This window comes from Phaethon aethereus (assembly GCF_964289735.1).
Source record: "Phaethon aethereus genome assembly, chromosome: Z".
Taxonomy (NCBI): Eukaryota; Metazoa; Chordata; class Aves; order Phaethontiformes; family Phaethontidae; genus Phaethon; species Phaethon aethereus.
This window is the reverse complement of record NC_138577.1, coordinates 83,302,248-83,327,744: the sequence shown is the minus strand read 5'-3', so window position 1 is coordinate 83,327,744 and position 25,497 is coordinate 83,302,248. Positions and strand designations below refer to the sequence as shown.

General features: G+C 38.6%; 1 protein-coding gene across 1 annotated transcript in view; it reads right to left on the bottom strand.

Moving 5' to 3' along the window:
* VCAN (versican) overlaps positions 1-25,497 on the bottom strand; it is a gene marked incomplete at its 5' end in the record, with an annotated part of 102,773 nt that overhangs the window by 70,494 nt on the left and 6,782 nt on the right. Inside the window, 4 exons of the mRNA XM_082013490.1 lie at positions 899-1,192; positions 11,823-11,950; positions 12,065-12,239; positions 23,105-23,476. Of these exons, the coding sequence (XP_081869616.1) occupies positions 899-1,192; positions 11,823-11,950; positions 12,065-12,239; positions 23,105-23,476 (969 nt within the window). The remainder of the gene's footprint in view (positions 1-898; positions 1,193-11,822; positions 11,951-12,064; positions 12,240-23,104; positions 23,477-25,497) is intronic.

The window sequence follows — 25,497 nt, the reverse complement described above, 5'->3', positions numbered from 1 at the left end:
ACTGAGGCACAGATGAGATGATATAGGGAAGAGAAACTCAGGTACACTAGAAACTGGTGAACCTTTTGGAACAAAAGGAACTTATGGAAGCATAAGCTGCACCATAATAATAACAGAGCCAAGATGCTGGCACTGAAGGTGGAAGAGGTTACAGAGGAATATTTAACCCCAAAGCCAAAGGAAAGCTGACAGGTGTGGGGGAGATCTGGTTTAGATTGATGCAATCTACCAGGTGAATGTGGCAAATGCTTGATGCACCTCTGAAAATACCAGAGGGAAATAAGCAGCAGTAAGAAAGGCAATTTATATCACCCACAGTACCAGCTGACTGGCAGATGAAACACCAAGTGAGAGGAGAACTTACAACTGTTTCAGAAGCCTAAAAAACATGATGGAACAAAATGCCTGGAATCCAGAGATAGCCTCCAAATTGCCAGCATTTCAGAGACCTTAAAATTGCCAGGCTTGTATGCAGTCTGTAAACAGCCTCTCTTCCTGCCATAAATGGAGACAGAATATCAAGTTAGATGACAGTCATTCACTTGGTCAAGTAGGACATTTCTTCTGATTTTATGTTCATTGACATGACTCAAAGATTCCAGGATGCACTCAGGCACCAAAAGATGTAGCATCTGCAGACTCAGGGTGACTGTGGGTACAGTGTGTCACTCTGTAAAAACACTACTCAGGCTGAAATCTTACCTTAAAACTTTGCCAATCTTTAAGACATTTGTTTTAGTTCGGCTTTTGTCTCTTTTTTGCAAAGCCACAGTGATAAAACAATTTTTTAAAAACTCACACGCGTCACAAGAACTGAAACAAAACATGTATTAAAGAAAACAATTTTCAGGGTTAGCATGGTGATCATACTGAAAATTATAACTGTAAAAAAGCTTACGTTCATAGCAGTAGGCATCAAACTTGCTATCTGGGTAAGGAAAGCCTGTTTGGTTCTCATAGCGATACAGGGTTCTCACCCCAAGTAAACCTCCACCACACTGAGGCCTTGCCACTGAGGCTGGGTAACGAACGCTGCCATCCGCCAGCCAGCCATAGTCACACTGGTCAAAGCCATTCCTCCAGGCGACATACAGGTTCCCAACAGAGGCAAGAACACCATCTCTTTTCCGACACAGCTCTTTAGCTTCCTCAAAGGTGAGCTTCTCGGGGACTGAGACATGAACCACTTCATCTAGAGTAAGAAAACAAAGATAACAAAGACTGAGTATCACATTCCACCATCAAATCACCTTAGTTCCCTTCTTCCAGTCAGTGTCCTGCAAGACTGGGCTTTTTTTCCACAATGTGTTTTAATAGTCTTTTTCTTTAAAAAAACAATATAATTGGAAAATCAAAGGTCCCAGATTTTACTATGAAAATGAACCTACCACAAAGCATGAGCATTTGTATGCAAACTTTATGCCATGAAGTACACTGTGTTTGGAGACTGAGTCCCTCCCTCAGTCTCTAGGCAGAGGTAAGAGCAGCCTTAAAGCTCCTCTGTGACCTACCTCTATTAGAGTAGATTTTGCAACTCAACAGCATTGATTAAATCCAGTCCAACAGAATTTACTTTCTCAATAAAACAAATCTTTAACATCTGCAAGCTTGATGTTGATCTTACTTGATCTTTTCAGTCATCACTAGAATCTCACATGAGACACACAAAAAAATAAAATGTTCTTCACTGGCTGCTCCACAGCAGCTTCTAATGTCTTATTTCCATCAGACTTCATCTTGCCCCATGGGAAACAAAGGTGGTGGAATGCACTAGACATGTTGCATGCACAAAGCCCTTTTTGTGTGAAAAAGCTGAATTAAGTCTAGAAAGCTGGTAGTATAGTTTAGCTTCCACAGAATAACAATTTGTAAATAATAACCATCCAGTTGGAAACAGAAATAAAACAAATAGCACATTTAATATTTTACTTCCAAGCTAAATCACCATTATGCAGTTGGCTTGGTTGCCTCATTCACCCAAACACTATAAATAAAATCAAGGCTCTAATGTTCATGTCCTGAAATGAAACAGGAAACTGACTCCTTTCTCGTTTTTGCTCAGACTTCAGATGGAACTGAAATACCTAAAATCAACATGTTCAGCTGTAGAACACAGTGCAATTTCAGAATACTTGCTACAAGACAGTAATTCTCTTCCTCAACTACAGTAGACCAGAGCACAACAATCACTGTTGCAGGAAAGCACTGCTTATTCATATCGGACGTGCAATCTGTCTTACCTCTGCAGTTGTCTCAAGGCAGACAGAAACTACATCACCCCAAGCAGTTTCATTCGCATCAATATTACAGTTGCTTCAAGCTTGAAAAGAATGCAAGTGTGAAAGGAGGCAATGTGCCAATTTTCTTTTTCCTCCTAGGTAGAAACTCTGATTTGTTATTACAGCTGTAATATCAATTTCATAATGTAAGTTTCTTTATACATGTTGTAGGGAGTTTCTAACTTAGAGGTAAAGGGACAGCACATGTCTACTGGAGAGGGACAGATAAGGAAAGCAAGGAATCATTCATCCTCAGAAGTACCAGACTGCTTCATTCAATACAGAAATGATGGATTCTGTTATCCCACCATACTGTCCCAACAGCAGTATCATGAAACAATGGAGGAAAGAAAGATGTCTCCAGACCACCCTGCTCTGTTCTGGTGACTATTTACTTATCCTCTCACACAGCAGCCATGATGTATATGAAAATTAGTAGGTAAAATGATTGCAATTAAATAGCAGATATCAGTCTAGTTAGACAAGACAATAAGGCAAACAAGAAAAGCAATGCATTCTAGAGGTTTCTAGAAACAAATATGATGCATAAAAATATAAATAATCAAACAATCCCATAACATTCCTCCTGGGAGAAACTTCTTGAATACACAGAAAAATGGGTTAACATGCAGAATTATTCAGTTGGACTCGGTGATCTTAAAGGTCTTTTCCAACCCAAACAATTCTATGATTAATAGCAAAGCAGTTTGTCCATCAACTGATCTGGATCACTGCCTTCAAATGGAGCTTGTGCATAACATCATTAAAGTTAGGGGTATTTATTCTCTGAGCTGTCATCTGCACTCTGTTAAAGCAAAGAAACCTAGTGAAAGGTTATGTCTTACTTCAGAATGCAAGGCTTAATCAGTACTTGTGTAAGAGAGGTCACTTTGCAGAGAACTTACTTATCCGAGTTGCACAAGAGCATTTCTGTATGAAAATCTGCCTTAAATTTGCCCTGGAGTATGCCCATATATGCAATATTGATATTGCACATTTAAAAGATGGGTGGCATATCTTTCTTTGTATTGATTCTATCCCACTGATCCCACATCTATTTATTTGGTTCATCACTTAAGTCAACTGCTGTCATACAAACACCATCTTTATTAAAGGATGTTTTACCAGAAAACTAAATGATAAAAAAACCCCATGTATTTAAGGAAAAATACAGCCTAACCAGAAGAGTTCAATAAGTGAAATCCAAAGTCACATTCTTTGCCATCTGTTTGGTATATTAAAGAATTTACAATGATAAATTCACAAAGAAGGCAAAAAGGTGCCAGAGCCATCAGCAAAATGTCCTTATTGTCATTCCATCATATACCAAGTAAATACTCATTTATTTCAGGAATGTTAGTGATAAGATAAAGGGTACAGAGATGTTAAAACATAGCAACTTGTAATTGCTCTAGTTAAAGAGTGTTTTTCTATGATTCCATAATTCTTACTTCTAAAAAATCCAGTAAAGTACAAATATCAGATTCCAAATGGCAGACATTTACTCTAGGAGATAAGACTCCTCAATTTGTCTGTCCAGTTTGAAAAGAAATTAAAATTCTGTATGATTGAGTGTGCATTTAATGTGCATAATAATTATTGAAATTAAATATGAAAAACAAAGCAAAAATTTAATAAAGGCCTTGCTTGCTATATAAATCCAGAAACACTTAAAAGTTGTCCTGCAATCTTCCAAAACAACTTTAAAAAAAAAAAGACAGAGAAATGTTTATGTTTTCTGTTGAGTGCTTGAGAATAAAGTAGTGTTCAAAACACTTCTTCAGCTGAATGATGGAAGTTTGATTTACAGCAGCTCTAAATTATATGATGAGAAAGTTCGCACAATCTTTACTGTACTTCTCACCTGGAGCCGACTGTGGGTATGTAATCCTCACGCACAGCAGACATAGCATTTCTACATCTACCAAACTATTGATAATTTGGGTACTTGTTCTGAAAGAGCTACTTAACAATCCCCCATTTCTTTATCCTTACAGCAATGTGGAAATTTAGTTTATCGTATGTGAAAAGAGCGCTGGTCCTACTTCACTGTCAACGTGGCTTTTTCTCTCCCAGTGACAACCTGGGTTGGAAACCATGTTGTTCCCCAGTCAGCCTACATAAAAGCTGGGCAACAGAAGAGGAAAGACAGAAGAAGGCATGTGAAGAAAGGTGCTGATCATTGAAGGAAAAACAGTAAGAAGGTGTAGGAACTTCCTCTGGCACCACTAAACCCCTTGGGGAAAAATTGTACAATGGAGCTCAGTTCTGCTAAGCTCTTACATGGACTCAACCTCAAAATTGACAGATGCTTTCAAGAGGCCATGGAAAAAGGACTTGTGCTCCAATCCTGACTTCCAGCATGTCATTCAGTGTAGCTGAAATATCCTGACTCCTTCAAAGTACCAAAGACAAAAGGATTTGACCCTTGCACAGAAATTTCCTCTAAAAAGCCAAAAAAAAAAAAAAAAAAAAGGTGAAGCTAATAAAATTTAATCCATGCAGTCTCTAAAATTAACTGCTATTTTAGGAAGCACAACAGATTCCATATTTATCAGAAGGATTCATCCTGTCACACTCTTACAGTGTCTTTATTATGAAGCCTGAAAGCAACCCAATTTAGCAGCCAAAACACTGGAAACAAGGAAATTAAAAGAGAAAACCTGTCTGGTCAGTAAACGAATGACAATGCCACCAACACCAAAACAGGGCAGACCCAATTTTGTGTATGTTAAAAACCATGTGCAATGTTTTTATAGATGGAGTACACTCCGGGTAACTTAGCACTATTATGCAGGCAAAACCCAGGGCTTAGGCCAGCAGATGATGAGAAACTAGTTCTACAGTATCAGGGGGTGAAATGGAGACGATGACAATGTTTAGACCGCAAACAATAATGTAATGTATATTATTGCTGGCTCCTGTTTCAAATCAAGATTCAGGCTGATTGTCCAGCCTCAGCGATCAGAGCACTTGAAGAGTCACCATGATTTTCCCGATACATGTGTGTGCTTTGCTTGGTTAAAACAAGACACCTGATGAAAGTCATTCTTTTTCCCTCTCCTTCAAATATATCAAACAAGATGAAGCCGCCAGGTTTTTCTCTTGAAGGCAAAAGCTGATTCACTACAACCCCCAAGGAAAAAGCTTAAGATCTACAGACTTATCAGCTGGTTTTATAGCAAGCTTCATTCTTTTGAAGATTAATCCACTTATTCTCCCTCATAAGGAGACGTCTCACTAAGCTGGGCATGTTTGTAGATGTGAATTTCATGAATCACACATCTTAAAAGCAAGCACAGAAATAAGGACAGGCTAGAATCATAGCCGGGGGTCTATGCACAACATGTATTGACTAGGGCAGAAGTAATGAATCTAGGTGTAAGCCCTCCAGCACAGATCTCACAGTAATTTCTTTTTCCATAGATGAAACCACAATTAATGGATTGGTGGGCTGCTGCTTCCTAGAGGAGATCTTTGAGCCTGACTATGTGGCATTCTCCTCCCAGAGCAGAGCATCATCTCCTCAACTTCACATGCCATCACCCACCGTGCCAGGCACAACAAAATGAGCTACAAGTCACTTGCACCTGGCAGACGAATGCATCACGTGCAAGTCCATGACAAAAGTTTTACAGATGTCTGAAATTCTCTGCAATTGGAATTCTCTCAAATTGCAGAGAAACTTAAGAGGTAACCTATGAGTCTCCTGCTGAAATCTTTTGACAAATCTGGCAACGTACCAGCTGCTATGGATCAACCACATATGAAATGTCCTTGCTATTATCCAGTCCATGTGAGGGAATGACAAATACTGAGGAGATATTTGTATTTATTTTGCTCTAATATTTTTAGTCTTTCCCCCCATTTTGCTCTCCCAGAGCAATGGAAGCGTTCATTATTATTGTCCTATCTGGAATTTGGTGCTCACAATCTTTACTCTTTACCTTGAGGTTTGGTGCTAAGATTCTACAATCTCCACAACATTCAGTGTCAACTAAAGGAAGATATAATAATATCCAAGAGATATCCAGGAGATGTTAGAACTCCAGGGTTGTGTGACTACAGTTGCAGATCAAGGTTCCCTGAGTCAGGTATGAAAGATGGCTAAAAGTCACAAAGTTTCATCTTTTCTGATGTTATATGGAACATTCTAAGGACATTTCCCCACCTGCAGCTATAATCTGATGTTGCTGTTCCTCAAATATTTGGTCACAGCCACATGGCTGGCAGTTCAAAGCTCAGGCAGTGATGGGACACTGCCATCATGACTTTCTTTTCCTCAGAAACATGGAATCTGTCCAAACCTTCATTTCTAGAACGGAATAAAGCATGCAAAGAAGCAGGAATACCATGGGCGCTTTAGGGACTAAAGCATTTACTCTTGCACCTTGAGGACCATGTGCCCCAAGGATTTCCATTTCCTCCTCCTCTCTTTCTCTCTTTGGCCAAAAGGCCCACACAAAAAGGCAGCAGCAGCCATCAACAGGACTGCTAGAGTGCTTGTACACCAAGGAGGGAAGAGATACTGCCCACATCTATCCCTCCTCTCCACACATGTGTGAAGACAATGGAAACCACTTGAATACTTTGGAAAAAACACACGGATACATTTGGGCCAAGACAGACCTGAAAAGTTTAATCTGTCTTCACCATTTACTAATTAGTAAACTACCGTTTACTAATCCAGCACATGCTCCAGTCTTCTCCCTCTTTCCCAAACTGCACAGAAAAAATGCCTTGTCTCAGTGGCACTTGCCTTCTTCCATCCTGCTTCTGTTAAGGGCTAGTTCTCTGACACACCGGACTAATAAAAAGGTATCCTTAACGAATTACTGTGAAACACTCTCTAGGACTGGAAAACCACAAAGACCTACTAAGTAGCTAGGTTCAACTTTAAAGCAGAAGGCTAGACAAAGCTGGAGAAGTCTTTTTCTCTTACATGTTAAAACAAGTTAGTTGATTCCTTTTGATACACATCAATAATGATTTAATTAAACTCTCCTGAATGTCTAAGGTCTATTCTATGCAAAACCATAGGCTGAACAGGAATCCACTACATTTCACAAGACTGGAAGAGTATGCTTTTTCTACAGACTTGCCCTCAAGCATGAAGAGTAGCATGGCAACCGCTATACCCTTAGAGAGCTCTGCTGTAGCTGCAGAGTGTCACTGGCTTTTACTTATACAGAGGGGGAAAATGAACTTTGCATTCTATATGATTCTTTTTTTGTGCCTTATTGTTACAAAAATCATTTAGACATTAGGATTTTTGGATCTCCCCAGACATGAGCTTTATCACATTATGAGCTCAAATACAATGTCATGCATAAAACCACCATGACATTATTTCCTTTTTAGTTTACTCTGTTTGGGCTCTGTACCCCTCTTGAGAATGCTTGGATCCATAGGCCACACAATCAGGTCACACAATGCAAGGCTGGAGAAGTGTCCAGTATAAGCCAATGCAAAGGCTGTGACTCTACCACAGGCCCTGAACTAAGAAAAAAAGACCTTTTTCTCTGTGTCCCTGTTTTAAAACTTAAACTAATTGTTGCTCCAGAATCAGAACGGACTACAGAGAAGATCTTTAACTGCCCAAAACACAGAAGAAACTTTTTACCTGAAGCCATGTTTTAGACTATGACTTCTTTAATTCTTATTATTCTCACAGAAATTTCCATGACAATAGCAAAACTGTATGAGACTAGGTGGAAAGTATTCAAAGGACATCTGGTTTTGTTTTTTCTTTTTCTTCCCTGCACTCACTGCGGGGGGAATGGTGCATGGAAGGGAGACTGCATAATCTTCCCCACAGCCACCCCAAAATAACTTTCTTAGCATGAGTCCTCGTCTGCATATTACATACACTTCTTAGACATATATGGTTTCTAACTGGCTTTGGCCAGAAGACAATGCCTCATGGAGCAGTTTGTGCTTTGGCTCCACACCACACACTCACAGTCCCTCACATCACTAGTGGGCTTTGGCGAGCAGATCTCACTTTTTCTTCGTTTCTGACACCACAGCAATGTCAAATCAATCACATACACGCTTATCTAAAGACAGAATGGAAACTCCTCCTTCCGCATTGCCCATTTCCATTCAAGGAATTATTCCAGAGAAGACACTGGTGCAGACACCGCTTCAGCTGGAGGTGTTTGAAGAACCTCAGAGCTATATCCAAACCTTTGCAGTTCAATCACTTTAGATTAAACACTTTATTAGTAAATAATCTCCTACAGTTAAAGGTATCTTAAATGTTTTTGTCAATGTTTGGTACACTGAAATATGTAACAAAATATGAGAAATGTAAATCAATTTTTAACAGACCATGTCCAGTACCTATTTAATGTATTTTGACTCCAGATTCTTATTTTTATCACTAAGAGCTCAGAAATTTTAAATCTTTCCCATAATTATTCTTCTGTGTATTCTAGCAAAACTCGAAATATTTAGTTTATAGTTGTGCAGTCTTTACTCTCTCTGGCTTTCTTCAGAACAAGGAAATGGTAAGAGTTAGCCTAGACAACTGGTTTTAATTTAAGTTAATATTTTGTGTTTCAAGGAGAAATCCATGTCTCTGGCTAACTTTGTGATTTTATGCCAGAAAGGAAGAAAACTGAAATGATGGGGTTCCTACAAATCCTCAGTGCAAGTACCCAAATTAGCACTGTAAATTCAACACACATTTATTTTTAAATGTATTGCAAGAATTCCTACCACCATTTATGGCCTTCTGGGGCAACACACTAATAGCGGCCAACAGACCAATAACTGTTCAATGACTTCCATGATGACATTCTCATTATGGCCCAGATTTTGATATCATTAATCAAGCACCATGTTATTCCATGAATAGTCATCCCACTGATACAGGCTCTCCAAATAAGGACCTATTTAGTGCAAGTTAAGTCTAAAAGATTTAGCATTGAATCAGGACAGGCTATGCAGATTTGGACTTTCAAATTTACATGGAAAAAATCATATTTAAGCACAGTTCTACAGTATGCTAAGTACCATGTATGCCCTTTGTATTAATGAGGAGTTGAGAGCACTCATTACAAGAGAAAGGTCATACCTGGCCGAATCAGCCTTTGGTGGACAGAGAAATCAGACATTTGGCTTAACCTTAAATCTCGGACTCTAAGTCTTTTACCAATGTATGAATGTGTTACAATACAGCAAACAAAACACAGGTCTAGTTTACTGCCATGTTCACTTTCCAATAACTTCCGATGACATTTTATCTAATTTTCTGGTTTTTTGTGGATGAGTGATTCCATAGTGTAATCTCATTGGTGCTATGTAATTTCAAACAAGCTCTGCATTTGAAATTAACCTTTGTTCTTTTAGAAACTGATTCTGTTATATAGACAAAGCCATCTTGTCTCCTTAGTTCCATCTTAAAAAGGAAGTCTGGCTCAGAGGCTCAGGTTTCTGTGAAGGCACTGAGGAATAATTTATCCCGCACTATACCATGATGTGGTATTGTGTCTTCCTAACACACACCTGTTTCTCTTCATCCAGATAGATACTCTGCATGTCAGTATAATACATTTATACCATCTTTGCTTCCTGCCAAGTTTCATTCTGAACCTGTACCCATCCCTATGAGCATTCTGTTACCATACAACAGGCTTTGTAACAGTCTTGGAGAGTTTAAATGAATCCCAGAGGTGAAGTGGTCAATCAGGTCTTGTCCTTGTAGGTCTTTAACCCTTATCCCAGGCTATGGAGACTTTAAGATAAAAGCTGAAACTGTGCATTTGCTTTAATAAGTTTTCCACAGGAAGCTACTGTGCAAGGAGGATGGTAAAAAGAACGTCCTTATTGTTACCTGGTTGATAGACCAAATCTCCTCAATATGCTGTGCTAGCTTATATTTCTTAGATGCTGAAGCCTTCATATCCAAGCAGATCACATTACTGCAGTCCAGATGATAGGCCACAAAGATATGCATATATTTAAACAGATTCTCACCGACAACAATAAGACAGAAATGTACAACTATCCAGAGAGGAATGCCAGCCCATAAATCTTGGTAAATGAAACTTAGTAACAAAGAAGAATCAATTAATGTCCATGTGAAACTGAAAACCTATGCATGTGCATTTTCATCAAAGAAGACTGCACAGTTGCTGCAACCTCTTTGAACCTCAGGGCCTGATTCAAGGTTGTTCTGAGCAGAGAACATTAGTGTCAATGAAATAGGCTTCAGTTTTGACTTTTTTTAATTTTTATTTTTAAAAGCTCAGTGAGAATATTTGACCCTGGAAAACTGCTGGCTCACATGCATCCAGGATAAGCTTCTCCATAGTAAGTTACATTTCTCTGTTCCTAAGAGGGAATGGAACTAGGCATTGTGAAGAACACGGAATGATTACAGATATCCAGGAATGATACAGATTAGTCAAAATTTCTTTTTGTGAAAAGCAGCAGTGTGACACACTCAGACCACTGTGGTAAATGGAAAATGTACTTTGGTCCGTGTTGAAGAGTATTTCTGTACCAGAATGAAGTTCCCATGTGCATAACCAGCATAAAGCCAAAAAAAATAGGCTACAGGACAGGAAAGGCTATTTCTGCATTTATATTTTAAGTATATATATTTAACTAGTCACAGTCATGTCTAAGGATATCTGGTGTCTGGAACATACCTATATGCCCACTGAAAGAATATAGTTAAATTCATTTCCAGAAGAGAGATTATAAGAAATTATTACAACATCACACCTGTAATATGGAGATTTCTGCATGCTGGCACTACCCAATCACAGAAAAATTTACAGAAAAATCACAGAAAAATCAAACTCTTTGTTGAATAAAGACTGATCATAGAGACTACCCATGGATCAACAATATACCACGGGGTTCACAACAGGATCCATGGTCACTACGTGGCAGAGTCATAATCACGTTGCTGCATTAGAGCCATTTAATTAGCAACTTCTGAAAAGACTACAGTTGCACTCTGGACTTGCAAAGAATTTTACTAAAGAAGATCCATATTCCTCATTGGAAAGTTCTTGCTTGTTTGTTTCTTTTTGATGCTGAGATGCCCCTTTTTCAAAAGGATATTATTAAACTTGGATTGCAATTAAATATCTATCTAATTTTATGCCATGGGGACATAAAAACCTTAATTACATACTTTATGAACTATAATACAGTTAGCACATGTACTATATCCATCTTTTTATATACATAGTATATATAGTTTCTCAAACATTAAATGCATTTCCTTGAAAATCCTTTTATAACATTCAAAAAATAAGATGCTTCAACAGCAACTTTTCTAAGATCTACTGCACTAACTATAGCAGCTGTAAACCTGACTGTCTCTTTGTAGGCTTCACATTCACTTTTAATTAAGGCCTGCCAGACCACAAACTATAGGTTTACTTCATTCAGCAATTCTCTTCAGATTCAAACAGCTAAAACTTATTTTACACAGAAATTCTTATTTCTTTGCCTTTCTACATTAGAATCTCCAGTGATTTTTAAATTTTGCAGTGCAGAGTAAATATGGATCTATCTTACCTTCCATGCGTTCCACATAGCAATACACATCATATGTTTCATTAGGAAAACGGCGCCCATATGTTCTGACTCCTTTCTTTCCCATTTTATCTCCAAAGCATCCAATTCTTGGATGTCTAATTGGATACCTGAAATGCAGCATGCTCATATTGATTATTACAATAAATCAGCGTTTTTAGTCTGTACAGGTTAGGCATATTAATTTTGGGAAACTGTGTCAAAGGGCCTTTTAATTGTCTCACCTAACAGTCTGGTCAGACAACCAGCCAGCATCACACTGCTCAAATCCATCTTCATAGGCTGCTTTCAGTTGTTCTGGGCTTGCTATGACAGCACCATTGTCCAGACAAGTTTTCTGAGCTTGTGTAAAATTCAGAGTATACCTGCTGGTTGCTGCACGATAGTGAAATACAACACCTGAAAAGACAAAATCTTACATTAGTGACATATTTTGTATTGTTTCTGCAATCATCATCATACTATAACTTTACCTAGGTAATTTTACAATGCTGAAAACAGATGGGTCCAACATAAACAGTAAAAGGCTAAAAGATATCCTATCATATAAACGATGTCCCCCCCTCTAGTGGCTGCTAGTAATTATATAACACCTTAGGTTATTAATAGTTGGTGAAATTATATTCACTGTACACACAGGAAAAAAAGTAATTAAACCATAAATGCATTTTTACTGATGTTTTACAGAAAATATTGATCAAAAGGGAGAATGGATGCTAAAATATGTCAATGATATATCCAAACTCTTCCAGCTGCAAGTGCTGGTCAGCTAATCGGACTGCAGGCAAAGCTGCTTGCGCTAACAGCATTACCCGACGTGTTGGTTTATTGGACTACACCCAACTGCAAGTCAAACTGCGTGACCAGAAAAGACTAAGCACATCTAGTCCTCAGAAAGAGTGTGCTTAAAAATAGACTTTCTGAAGCAGACAGCTGCCGTAACTGCATGCAGAAGTGCCAATAGTGAATGGGGATCCCTTGAGTGCTTGAGGTCTGCTAGCTGCAGTGAGTCATGACCAATGGGGGCATCAAATAAATTGTACTTTTGATGGAGATTTGTTAATTGGTGATGGCCCTGATGTCTGTTCCTATGCATCAAAACTTAGTCCAAATATAACATTTATAAATATATGGCTGTTGGTCAATTTTTCATATCCATGTTTTCCTGCACACACTACTAATGATACAGACAAAACAAAGCTTGCTTTTATTTGGGGCCTTTCTGGTTCTGGAAAGAATCTCAACAATTTCAAAAGTTACTTGAGCATATCAGACATTTGGAGAGGGAGGCCTAAAGTTAAGATGGTTTTGGTTAAGACAGGATCTGTCTAGAAGCCACATTCTGTTTGAGAGAGAGAGATATATATAAATATATAAAATTCCCACTGAATTCGGCAACAGCTGCATATGCACACCTAAAACAAACTATAAAGGACACCAACTCTGAAATGGCAGAAAACAGATATTCCACCTTGCAAAATCACTTCCCCCAAATTGCCAGTGTCTTTTACAGGTTAGCGTCAAAAATATGTCCCCCAATGATCTCTGAAAAATAACATTTAATCTCACTTATTGCACTCTAAAATCTTCAGAGCATTGCAACACCATAAAGTACCCACTACACAGAATGGCTACAAAGCAAGAAAAATAAACCATAAAATGTTCCTTTTCTCTGATGATTTTATTGGAGTACTTCATGATGAAGAAATAACATACTGTAATACAGTTTGCGAAAATGGTGGCACTGTAGCAATAATGAATTTAACAACAAAGCTTTGCTATTAGACCATTGTTGAAAGATAGAAGTCTGCTAATTTACGAAAAAATAGAAATATGTGTAACTTAGTAAAATGTTGATTCAAGAGGTTCCAATATATTTAGAAATACTTTTTCTCATGCAGAAAAATTCAGTAAAATTTTGCCACTCATCAAAGGTCTAGATATGGCCAATAAATATAAAATAAACATTTTTCTGCTTGTTGTGATTCACTAAGACAGTTTCTGAAATTAAAATAAAATACATTATCTTGTAACTACTCACAGATAGGTTAAACCTCAATCAGAGACCAATTTTATCAAAGCTACTGGCAGAGAAAGAGGAAATAGAAGAGGAAACACTGGGAATCCCAAAATTCCATCATTTAATATGGAGTCACATTCCAGCTGCAGCCACTAACTGGAATTTTACAGACCATTAGCGTCCCCATAAAATGCCTTTTCAGAAACCACTGACAGAACCCATCATGAACAGTGCTTCTTCCAAGCAATGATGTATTTTCAGCTTCTAATGGACCCAAGCATTGTTTGGCAACAGTGACAGATGAAGAATACACCCTGAAAGATATTGGCTATGTTTACATTACTAAATTAGATATTCCAGGTGTCTGCAATTCAGTCATCAAGGCTGTTAAATTGTTAGATTAGTTCACTGCATTATTTGGCCCAGGACCCATAACACCCTTCCAAACAATTTCTGGGCAGACTTCAGGAGCTAGAAAAGACCGATAACTTCTAGTGCACATCTTCATCCTGTGCTGGAAGCCAAAGGAGCAGAACAGCATGGATGGGGGCCACACCACTCCAGACAGCCTTGGTGATAGAGTACAGCCTTAAGCACATTTTCATATTTATGTGAACTACCTGTACCAGGAGAGATCGTAAAGGAATGTCAGAGAGAGAGCTTTACCAGCTCCTGTATCCCTGCATTTTCTCTGTTATAGGGCATCCTTCATTGCCTAGTTGCGGCAAATTTACATACCATTTACATCGTCTTAAGATCTGCAAAACTTTATTTATACAAATATGTATATATTTATATATGTGTATGTGCATATTTTGGCTTTGTGTACACTAAACAACACTGTCCTTTACCACATGTTTCAAAACAGAGCACTAACAACATAAAAAGAGTTAGGCAACAGCAACTAATCATGTTTGGAATTTAAAAGCTTAAAATAACAAAAATATGAATTGGAGAAATATTTTATGCTGTGGTATGCATTAAAATATTTATTTTAACATATTCAGAATTCAGTAACATTGGTTGACACTGTGAGCAAGTTACCTGCTACTATAAATGAGTATTACTATGTTAAGTAGCATGGTGGTAAACAAAAATATGAGTTCAGGGGACTTGCTTGTTGTTCTGGGACTAGAAAAAAGAAATGGACAAGCTTTACAAAGCTCACAACAGCAGCAGGTAAAACATTTACCCTGAATCATAAGTACAAACCCATAATAATAGTCACAATCTGGGGATCTAGTATTTACTGAATGTTATTCTTGAATATATACAAACATTTTAAACCTTTCTTTTGGTAGCATTGGTGTTTCTGCAGTATACAATATTTGACACTAACTCTATAACTCAGGGTCAAAACAGAAATGCGCAAGCATGTGAAACAATTTGTTCATTCAAATTGTTGTTCTCTTTTAATCTTAGTTAAAATGTATTTTACATGAATTTAGATTAATTGCCTCTTCTTTTGTTGGTTTTTTGTAAGACTGCTTAACTGATGCCATATGACTTCAAAAGGGCACAAGAGCACTGCTGCTCAGTGCAACCACGAAAAGGTTCATTAACTTAGCAGGAGATGGCAATATATTCCTCCAAACTTGTATTTTTTCAAAGCATCCTACTACTTACATATATGACTGCATTCTCCAGAACCAGCTATCTTGCCTCTCATTTATTCCGTGTTGGAAGCAACCACTGCCCTTCCTAGCTGGCATATATTTGGGATACCTGAATAAGGCAGGACTAAAGAGTTAATCTTGCTGCTAATTTAAAGTAGCTTTTGCAGTGCTGAGAAGAGCCTTTAGTCATTTGTAAATCCTGGAAAGGAACTTGGAGAATGCTTTGTTCTCCTCACCCTGATCCAAAAGGTAAACTTCACCTATTCTTAGAGCTGAAGGCTCTTCCATTTCCAGTGAGGAGCTAATGGACATAAAAGAGCCTCCAAGATGAATGGGAAGGAGGACGTCAGTATGTATAAGCCTGTGCAACAGCTGCAATAATTAGAAGACCCCCTGGGGCTAAGAAGATTAAAGTGCAGGACTTTCATTGTTTCAGTTAGACAGAGAGGGGCAAAATCCATTGTCCAAGTTTTTGCACTTTAAAACATTTGTAAAGGATTTTTTTTTCCTTTTTTTCCTCTCTGAAAGAAAAAGCAAGAAAGGATGTGTCCTAAGAACAAATAAAGCAACTGGAAAACAGACTACAGCAGTATAATGTTGTCGCTGAACATTTGGCAAACAAAGTCAGTGTAATTACAGGAAGCAGTAGCAACATCTGCAAGAAAGAGCACTCACAGGAAAACAATTTGTAGCATCCAAAATTCAATTCTTCCTGAGCAAGAGAGAACGTCTTTTAATCATTTATCCTTGTCTTAGATCAGAAAACGTAAAATACTTCACTTTTAACAAAATGGGGCTTCCACGGTTAAAAGCCTGGCTCTGTGGTTTCACACCTTTGAGTTACAGCTTTGCTTTATTACTTGCCAGGGTATCGTGCAGCAAAACCTCTGCAGAAGGGCAAAATCTGCAGGGGAAGGGCTCCTGGTACGGATAATAAATTACAGTTCACTTTCACTAGTGAGCTCACACCGCTGCAACAAGCGCTCTTGGAGTCACATAAAGCCTGAATTTCAGAAGTTGTTTCACACAGCAAAGAATATCCAAAGATAAAAGATTATGATGGTAGTGGTTGTTATTCTGTTAATTTTTATGTTCAAACCTTAGCCACTGTGGTGCAGACCCCTGAAATAACCCCCAACCCACTGCCAAAGCTACTACACAGTTTGGTTATCCTCCTCACCTTTAATGCAGAAGAAAATTCACATTACAAATACACACCAAAATAGAGGTTACAGGACTGAGCACTGTATGAAAGGAAAGGAATAGGGCAGCATTTTCAGCTGTTTCATTTGTGTTCATCATTGGAGGCTTGGCACCCATCTTCTGACCCCTGCCTTAGGCTTTGGCAATCTGAGAAGAACAGGCTTGCCTTGCATCATCCCCTTGCCAAACGCCTGAAGGAACTTCTCCTCATGGGGAGAGGAAGTGCATACCAACCCCTCCGCTCTGCAGCCCCAGCACCTCCTGCTCTCCAGGGACAGAGACTTCTTGCACTAACTCTCAAGCTGCTCCTCCATGCAAAATCTTTGTGTCTGTCCTCACAGAGCAATGCAATTGTGTGCAGGTGTATGTGAGCTCTTCTGACCAAGTTGGTCCAGATGAGGAAAGTGATTGGTGTTAAACTTCACCTGTATTTTTCTCAGGGGGAGGACTTCTTTTCTACATCTGTATTAATCTCTAAATACACAGTGGCATCACCTGCCCAAGCGTTATCCCTGCACAGCAACGTACTAGGTCACACAAGTGTTCAGTGAGGCCAAGGCACTGCTACTTAAGTTACAATTACTTAAAAAAAAAAAAAAAATACAGCCCCTCATACTGGGGGATGACCAACATCATAAAACCAGTTTAGCCATTAGTACTGGCCTCTGCTTTACCATCCTGCCTGTGAAGGCATGCCATGCACTGCCTGGGCTCAGAGGTCTCCCACCAAAGATCCTCCATTGAACCTGAAGCAGAAACCCCACCAGCCTGCCCATTGGCTGCCGTGTGCCCAGTCCCTACCTGAGGGACACGGCAGCTTGATCAAAACACTTGCTTTCCTGTTCCTGACATGCCTTACACGTAGATCCTGGGTCTTTCTCACCCAGAAATAAATTGCCTTCTCCCACTCTTTGATGCCTGCTACCCATTGTGCTCTTTCCTTGACAGCTACAGAAGTCAGAGATTCCTTGGGATCCATGATGCAGGAGAGAAAAACACAAGCTTAAAAATGCATCAGCCCATGTTAATTTAGTTAGCAAGGAAGCATGGAAGTTCAACATCAAGAGGTGGTAAGGTTTCAAGACAGATAAGTCTAAAAGATTAAATAAAAGCGTCTCTTCAAATGCCATACTTAAGAGATAATGAAGGAGAGTTCTGGCTGCAGAGAGAATAAATCTATTAGGTTGTCAACACACAATCTCTGAGGGCTAACAGCACAATTGAGTGGCAGCATTCCCACATTGGAAACAATTCCCATTTATTATCATAATAATGCCTGCAAGAAAGAAGAGTTTGCATAAAAATTAAAATGTGAATTACCATCTACTCTGCTTCCCTAATTGCTGCTTCTTTCCATTAACAAGGTCAGTATTTTAAGCCTAGGATTTTCTTTGCTTTTTTTTAAAAAAAAAACCACACAAAACTAAAAAGACTAAAGAAGTCTCTCAGGCTTGCAGCAGAATCAAACAGAAACTAGCAAAATGAAGCCCATGAAAAAAGTGGTCTCCCAATACATTAGTAAGAAAAGGATAAAGTGCTCTCATTATTGGTAAAAAATATTCACCAACAAAATATGAAAAAAGAGCAATAAAACTGGAAGGATACCATTTGCCAATTTGATCTCTTTAAATCCAATCATCTCCAAGGAGGATAACAAAAAATCATCTCAAATGAGTGGGTTGTTCAGATTTCTTCTTTTTGATTACACTTGGTTATACATATTATTTTTTATTGCCCAATATCATCTCACCAAACAAAACAAGAATTTCTTTAAATATTCAATTATGTTCCCGAATGAAGAGTACTGTTACATTGCACTTCTAGGTCAGCTTTTTACAAGGTATCTCAAAACTATTTTATACAAATGGACTTAGTTATAACTAGAGAGAGGGAATAAATGTTGGCAGAGAGGTACAACAATACTTCTATAAAACCATTTCCAGGATTCAACTTACCAAAGTTTGCTTTGCCTAAAGGTTAGAAGTCTAGACTAGACTAGTCATCTAAATATCTTTAATTGGTGACCAAGGATATGGACTGCCACAGAACTCATCTCACCCAAGACTCTCTTCAGAGAGGAGCTGGAAGTAGCATGAGCCTGCATGCTTAGCTTAGACTAGGCACGCGACCTTAAATTGTTGAAGGTGAAAGAAGTCCCACCCTGACTTCAGGTTTCCTAATTTTAGACTTGGCATCCAAGTCAAGGTGGTGAAATTGTGTTTGGTAAACTATTAGCAGGTAAGTGAACACTTGAGGATGATCTTCAGAAGGCATTTCCTGCTGCTCATCAACCTCCACTTTGTTTCAGTATGTCTCTAGTGGGATACAGTGAAAACCCACCAGTTTCCAAAAGAAGCTTAAAGTGGGAAGGAAGTGGCAGCTCAGTGTTAGCTACTGAGAAGAGAAACCATGTCTCCAAAGTATCTGAAGGCTCCTGAGACCTGACATTTTCAGACAACAGTGGCAAGGAAATGACTAAGAACAACAACAAAAGCTATGAGAGCAAGGACTCTTAATGTGAGACAGTTTGATTTGTGGGTTCAATAACATCAAGAATGGTCAGAAGAAAAGCTCAAAACACTGTAAAAAGATGAAATTACAAGAGCTGACAAAGGAAGAATTGCTCCTGAGAAAAAAGGAAAATTGCAGAGACACATGCAGAGAAGACAGAGACAACATGTGGAAGGAAAGATGAATATAAATTACTTGTTCTGCATATTTCTCTTCTTGTAAGAAGCTGAAGCATGTAACACTGTAATACTGTTAGATCCATTTTGAACATGAAATATCCTTGTCTGAGAGGTCAATGTAATTATAGCAGCAACCAGGGTGTAAGGAAAGCACTTCCCACAATTAGTAACAGGAAAGGAGGTATCTAGGGTGATGAAACTGCCCCTCTGCGCGAGCCTGCAGACCTGTCGGCACTGTCCACATTGGCACTGCTTCAAGGACAGCTCTGCGGTTGAGATTAACGAGCAGGGCAGGCACCTGGCTGCCCCGAAACTTCCTGCGTGGGCTAAAATTAAGTGTCTCACTCCTCTCTCTTACACTTTCACCAGCTGTAAAATGAAAATAGTAACATATAGGGCACAGTTCAATCTAACCCCACTGATCTTAGAGGTGAAATATGCAAAGCACCTGATAACAAATGTGAATGGATGCTCTCATTTGATTTTGGAATTAGCAAAGGCATGCAGCATGTAACATGGTTACTTTCAATACCAAAAGAACTAGATTAAGTGACCCAGCATGTCCTTCTAGTCCTGCATTGCTATGTCTTTCCCAGATCAGATCCCCAGGACTGTACACACAGCCAAGTCAACCCAGTTAGTAACAGGAACACAACCACTCTTATACCCCTAGTAAAAATAAAGCAGCTGAGACTTGACTTTAAGCTGAGCGGTTTAAACAGGGTTCAAATCAAGTTATTTCACCTCTATCACAAGCTAATGATACACATACAGGTAAGCACTGCTCAGCAGATACCAGATACCATCTTAAGGCACAGTGTCTTGGTGATTTCTCTGAGCTCCTGGTGAACAGAATAAAAGTTAGCTCTCCCAGTTATATATTATCTTACTTGCAAAGGTCCATTTGAAAAACAAACAGTACAGTTGTCTGAGCTTATCTACCTGTTTCAATGATGCTGTAATGTGCTTTTTGTTTGAAAGTTTTGAATGAGGGAATGTCCATAAAACAAATGGAAAACTGGAAAATATCTAGAACTCAAGTCCTGCATGGGTTTAAAAATATCCAAACAGAAAAAACATACAAACCCCACAAAGCTATCAAAATAACAAAAGAGCAATTTCACCTACTTCAGCAGAATGATGCAGATAAGCTTTGCTCTACTTCATTTGGCCATTTCTGAGAAATTTATTAAATTGGACTTAATACACATAATAGGGTTGGCACTTAAAGAAATAGATGAAGCATTAGTAACGTATCTTCCCACACCTAAGTTGCCCCACACAGGGAATTTTGCAGAAGCATAATAACTTTAATAAAATAATTCTGCTTCACATTAGGGTTAAAATATAGGATCAAGAAAGTGCTACCTGAGCGAGGGTTACTGCATAGTTCTAATCCATTGAAAAGCTAAAGCAACACATGCCTGCTCAGTCCTCAGAAAAAGAGTGCTACACAAATGCGTTTTATGTTTCACTTGTGATGAGCGTAAAATGTGCAGAATAGCAGAACGGGTGATAATTTTACCATTACTTCATGGGTCGCCCTGCAGGCACCAGCACCAGCTCCACCCAGGAGAGCTGACCAGAGCACAGTGCTGAACCATGCTAGCCGTCAGCTCCAAAGTTACTGCAATTAATGTGCAAAAATCTCCCCACACCACGCTAACGACAGTGCAAACAGGCAGTGAAGAGTGTACAAAGACAGTGTTCAGAAGACCATGTCTCTCCAATTGTTATCACTTGGGGTGCAGATTCGAAAAGACAGCATACTGGAAATAAATTACATTTGGGGCTAATATTTCTGTTTTGTGGGGTTTTTAAAATAAAAGCTGAAATCACAAAAAAAACCCTCACAAAGCCTTACTGAAATGAGGGCAGAAAATTTGGGCAACAATATTTACATAAAATCCTTTTGAGCTTGATAAATGACATTTGTTTACCTAAAGTAGAAAATGAAGAATGGAATACACAAATTATAATCTAAAAATGCTATTTTCCATGTGGGTCAAGATCTGGCTTTATCCTCTCCTGAAATTTTGACATTAAAGCGATCAAGGAAAATAACAGTTGCAGAAAGAAAATGGAGTGTGTGAAATTTTCTTTCAATTAAAAAAAAAATCTGATCAGTTTATCTCATTGCAGTCTTTTACAGGAGCACTAACAACAGAAGCTAAAGTATTGCTATAAATCATCAGGGGTTTTTTTTGTAGTACACGTCTGCTGCTCCTGGATATAGATATGTAGTCAAGGGAGTACTTGAAAAGGAATAAGGAATGCCAGGTACACTCATTTCTGAAAAGTAATGTTCAAACCAGGATTTCTTTTGCTTTTGGCATTAGGACTAAACAGTATATGAAGTTATACAGACATTAATGGTTACATTGTTTTATTGCATTTCCAAGTTAAGACCACACCTTCAAAACCTTTCACTGAATCAACATCAGAAGGCTGTTCAAATTAGGTTAAGCATATTGGAAGAACAATGTAGTAGTAAGCTCACAAAAATAATTTTAGCCAAAGCCATAATTTCCAGCAGCAGATATTAATGTTTGTTTTGGGATTCAGTCATTTGAGTAAATACTGAACTTTCAAAAAACACCTAAGTGCAAAGAAGTGCAAGGCAAAGCCCAAAATTAAGGCTCACGTGAGCTGGTTCATCCACACAGCACAGTGTTGTTATAAGCACGCACAGTAATTTGGATCCAGAATTTGCATTTACATGGCACAGAGCCTGGGCTAATACGTCCTGCTTTCAGCACAGTTTGTTAGCTCAGGCTCAGCGCCAAACTGACAGGACTATACAGCACCAGGCTATGAAACGGTCTCTGCACTGTACTTATGCTGTATAGGCATGGTCTTAGGAGAAAAACACCTATAGATCAGATGTTCCTTTTGCAACGTACATGCTTTTGAAAGGCCTGCCTCTTCTATCTCTTTATATGCACACTTCTCCCCCTCAAAGTTTTGAAGGCTATTTCCTTATAGTGGTGGCAAGCAAACTCTTAGCCCTGGGTCCTCCACATGGAAGAACATTAGCAGCCACCTCCCTACTTGCTTTGCTGCAACTTCTTCCAGATGGGTTTCTTCCTACCTTTCCATCCAAACTTTAACGCTGGGACAAAAGAAACTTTCTTTGTGCTTGATGTTCCTATCACAGAAAGTGTGGCTCCCAGTTTTGTTGGCATTATGGTTTTGTACATCAAGTGGCAAGACAGGCCAACCACAGCTCCAGTAGCAAGCCAGTTGCTTGTTTTCATCCTACACAAACAATTAAAAAGAAACTGCTTCTGCCTGCCACATATGTCTTCTTGTAAGGACACTGACATTTTCAGACAGATGTATTAGTACAACATGTATCATGTTTCACAAGGCCTGGTTTGAGAAAACTTCAGAAGTATCTTCTAAAAAAAAAAAAAAAAAGTAAAAGAAGGAGCTTGTCTTGCAAATGATAGAAACCCAAAGTACCAAACTAGTTTGGGAATAATGTAACAGCATTTGTTCCAGGAAATTTGTTCCTCTCCAAAGGTGTAAGTGAGAAATAAAAGAGATATAGATTGGAAAAGATTAATAAGAATAAATAAAAGACAGAAAGAGAATGGGAACAGTGAACCATTAAGGAAGGGTTAGTTGGTAAAGACCTTCCTTTAAATGCTCTCTAGTTAGACGTTAATTACTAACTTTTACTGTTTTAACTGGGATCACTGTTGACTACAAATGAAATAGATAAATTCTTACCCTCAACAGCCAATGATACAATGCCTTGTGTGTCTTCAACTCCGTACATAACATCACAGCGATACACCCCTGCGTCACTTGCACGCAGCTTAGAGAAAGTCAGCGAAGCATCACCGGTCTCCTCTGAATGGGTCGGAACAGACACTCTGTCTTTGTAGCTTTGACCTATTTTGATGTTGCCATTTTGGGCCACCAGGACCGTGGTTTCTTTTGCATCTTTCCCACTTTTATCCAGTTCAATCTTTGACCATTTGATTCGAAGATACTCAGCTGCATAGCTGGAGGCTATGGTGGGTGTGGTTGAAAAGAAGCATGGCAGGACTGAAGTTCCAGAGAGGGATCCCTTTACCAGGGTTTTTTTTTCTGCTTTGACTAGAAAAAGGGGAGAGAGGGGAGAGAAAGGAGAAATCACATCAGTGGAACAGCAAAATTGGAAAAAGATACATTTCATTGTTATTTAACGATTCACAGACGTGCAAGACCTGAAATCCAAACCTTAGCAGATCTGTAACAGGATGATTAGTATAAGCTAAAAAAAGAGTTTGCACCAATATCCTAGGCTGCTGATAGAACCCTTCTCTATTTGGGCAAATTTAACTCACTGCTTTCTGACTTATTTTCTCCATTTGTTACAGTCACCAAGCTACTGACCTTCTTCAGAAACTGTGTTGAAATTTTAGGTGATGGATGAACTGTAAGGGCTATGTTTTTTTACTTCATCGGAGGAAGACCACTCTGCGTGAAAGATGATGAGTTATCTGACATCTATTGCTGACCAAAAGCATGCACACAGGGAAGGTACTGACATTTACACCTTGCCTTACCTCACAGTAGCTTGTTCATTTGCTCCTGTCCTAGGAGTAAATCATAGCCCATGACTTTGAATACATGACATCCCTTATTCCATTATTCTTTCAAGGGTTAACTCTTTTTATTGCATGCATGCTGAAACAAAAGTCTTTCCAGTGAGATTGTCCCAAATGGTCATTCTTTTAAAATTATTTCTTTGTAGTCTCAGGCACTTTAACACATTGCAGAAATGAAGTATTTCTGGTATTTCTGAATGTTAAAGCAAAGAAGGAAGTAAAGCACACAGAAAGCCCCTACTTGGCTCAGACTTGACATGATAGGACCTTTACCAGTTTTTATGACATCTCCAGCTGCAAACACTTTACAGTGAAATACTTCCATCTGACAATATCCTGAGGGGAAAATTGACTACTGTTCATCCAACCTGCACACAACAACTGTCTGAAGAGAGGATTTTTATTGGATTTACTTTTTTATGTGATGTTATTTCACCATACATAATGACTTAATGAAGATTAAAAGCTGATGCATAACAGTGTCTATCTTACGTTTTTCACTGTCCTGCACTCTACCATTTTCTGAAAGGTGGAACAGGTTGATCATTAATTTGAAGTGAGCTAGGATTCATAAAATTTGGAAATACAATAACTTCAAATACTAGCCACCAACAGAACGATACATGAAACAGGAGACACCAGCACATGAAAATTATCTAGTTATTTATCTACCATGAAAAAATATCATCTCTCCATAAAGAGTAGAAGATTTTTGGGAGAAAAAAGGGAAGGGGAAAAAAATGGTAAAATTGCTCATTAAGTTGATTATTTTTAACAGATTACTTTATACAGGATAAAGTATTAATAGTATTATCTAAAAAGGTTCAATACAAGAATCACCAGCTTGATGGCCAAGCATTTTAATAATAAGGTGCTAACCAGAAAAAACAAAAACCAATCAAACAAACAAAAAGACTGAACAGGCAAGACCCAGAAGTTTGAATGGAAGTCCTCAGGTCCTTTCCATCCATGCCTACCTAACTAGAAACTATTGGTCACACAATGCAGACACACTCAAGATGACTGTATCAAACCGATTAGACCAGAGATAGTATACAACAATGGGGCAGTGCTGTGCCAAAAAAGATGCACTGCATCCAAAGCTCAGCTGAAATGTTCATATAGAATAGCACTGTCTGAGCACATTTACCAGCAAGATGCTCGCTCTGTGATTCAGGCATGCGGTGAAATTTTCATTCTTCCATGAATTTGTAAACAGAGACCAGTGATAGTACAACTCACATGTAATAGTCAAACAAGTTAATCACTTCATACACTTCGGGCCCAGACCTAACAAGATTATATTTGTAAAACAGTGAAAGACAAGAACAGGTCCAATGTAAAACTGAAGACTGAAGGATTCACAATGATTGAAGACAAGCTTGTAGAAGTTACTGAAGACTAAAGACCAGCTCAAAAGCTTTGATTGCTTACACATTTCTTTAGGAAAAAAAATTTAATTGAGGGGGGGGGTTTATTTCCATAAGGAAATAAAAACTCAACTCACCTAGAGTCAATTGATTGCTA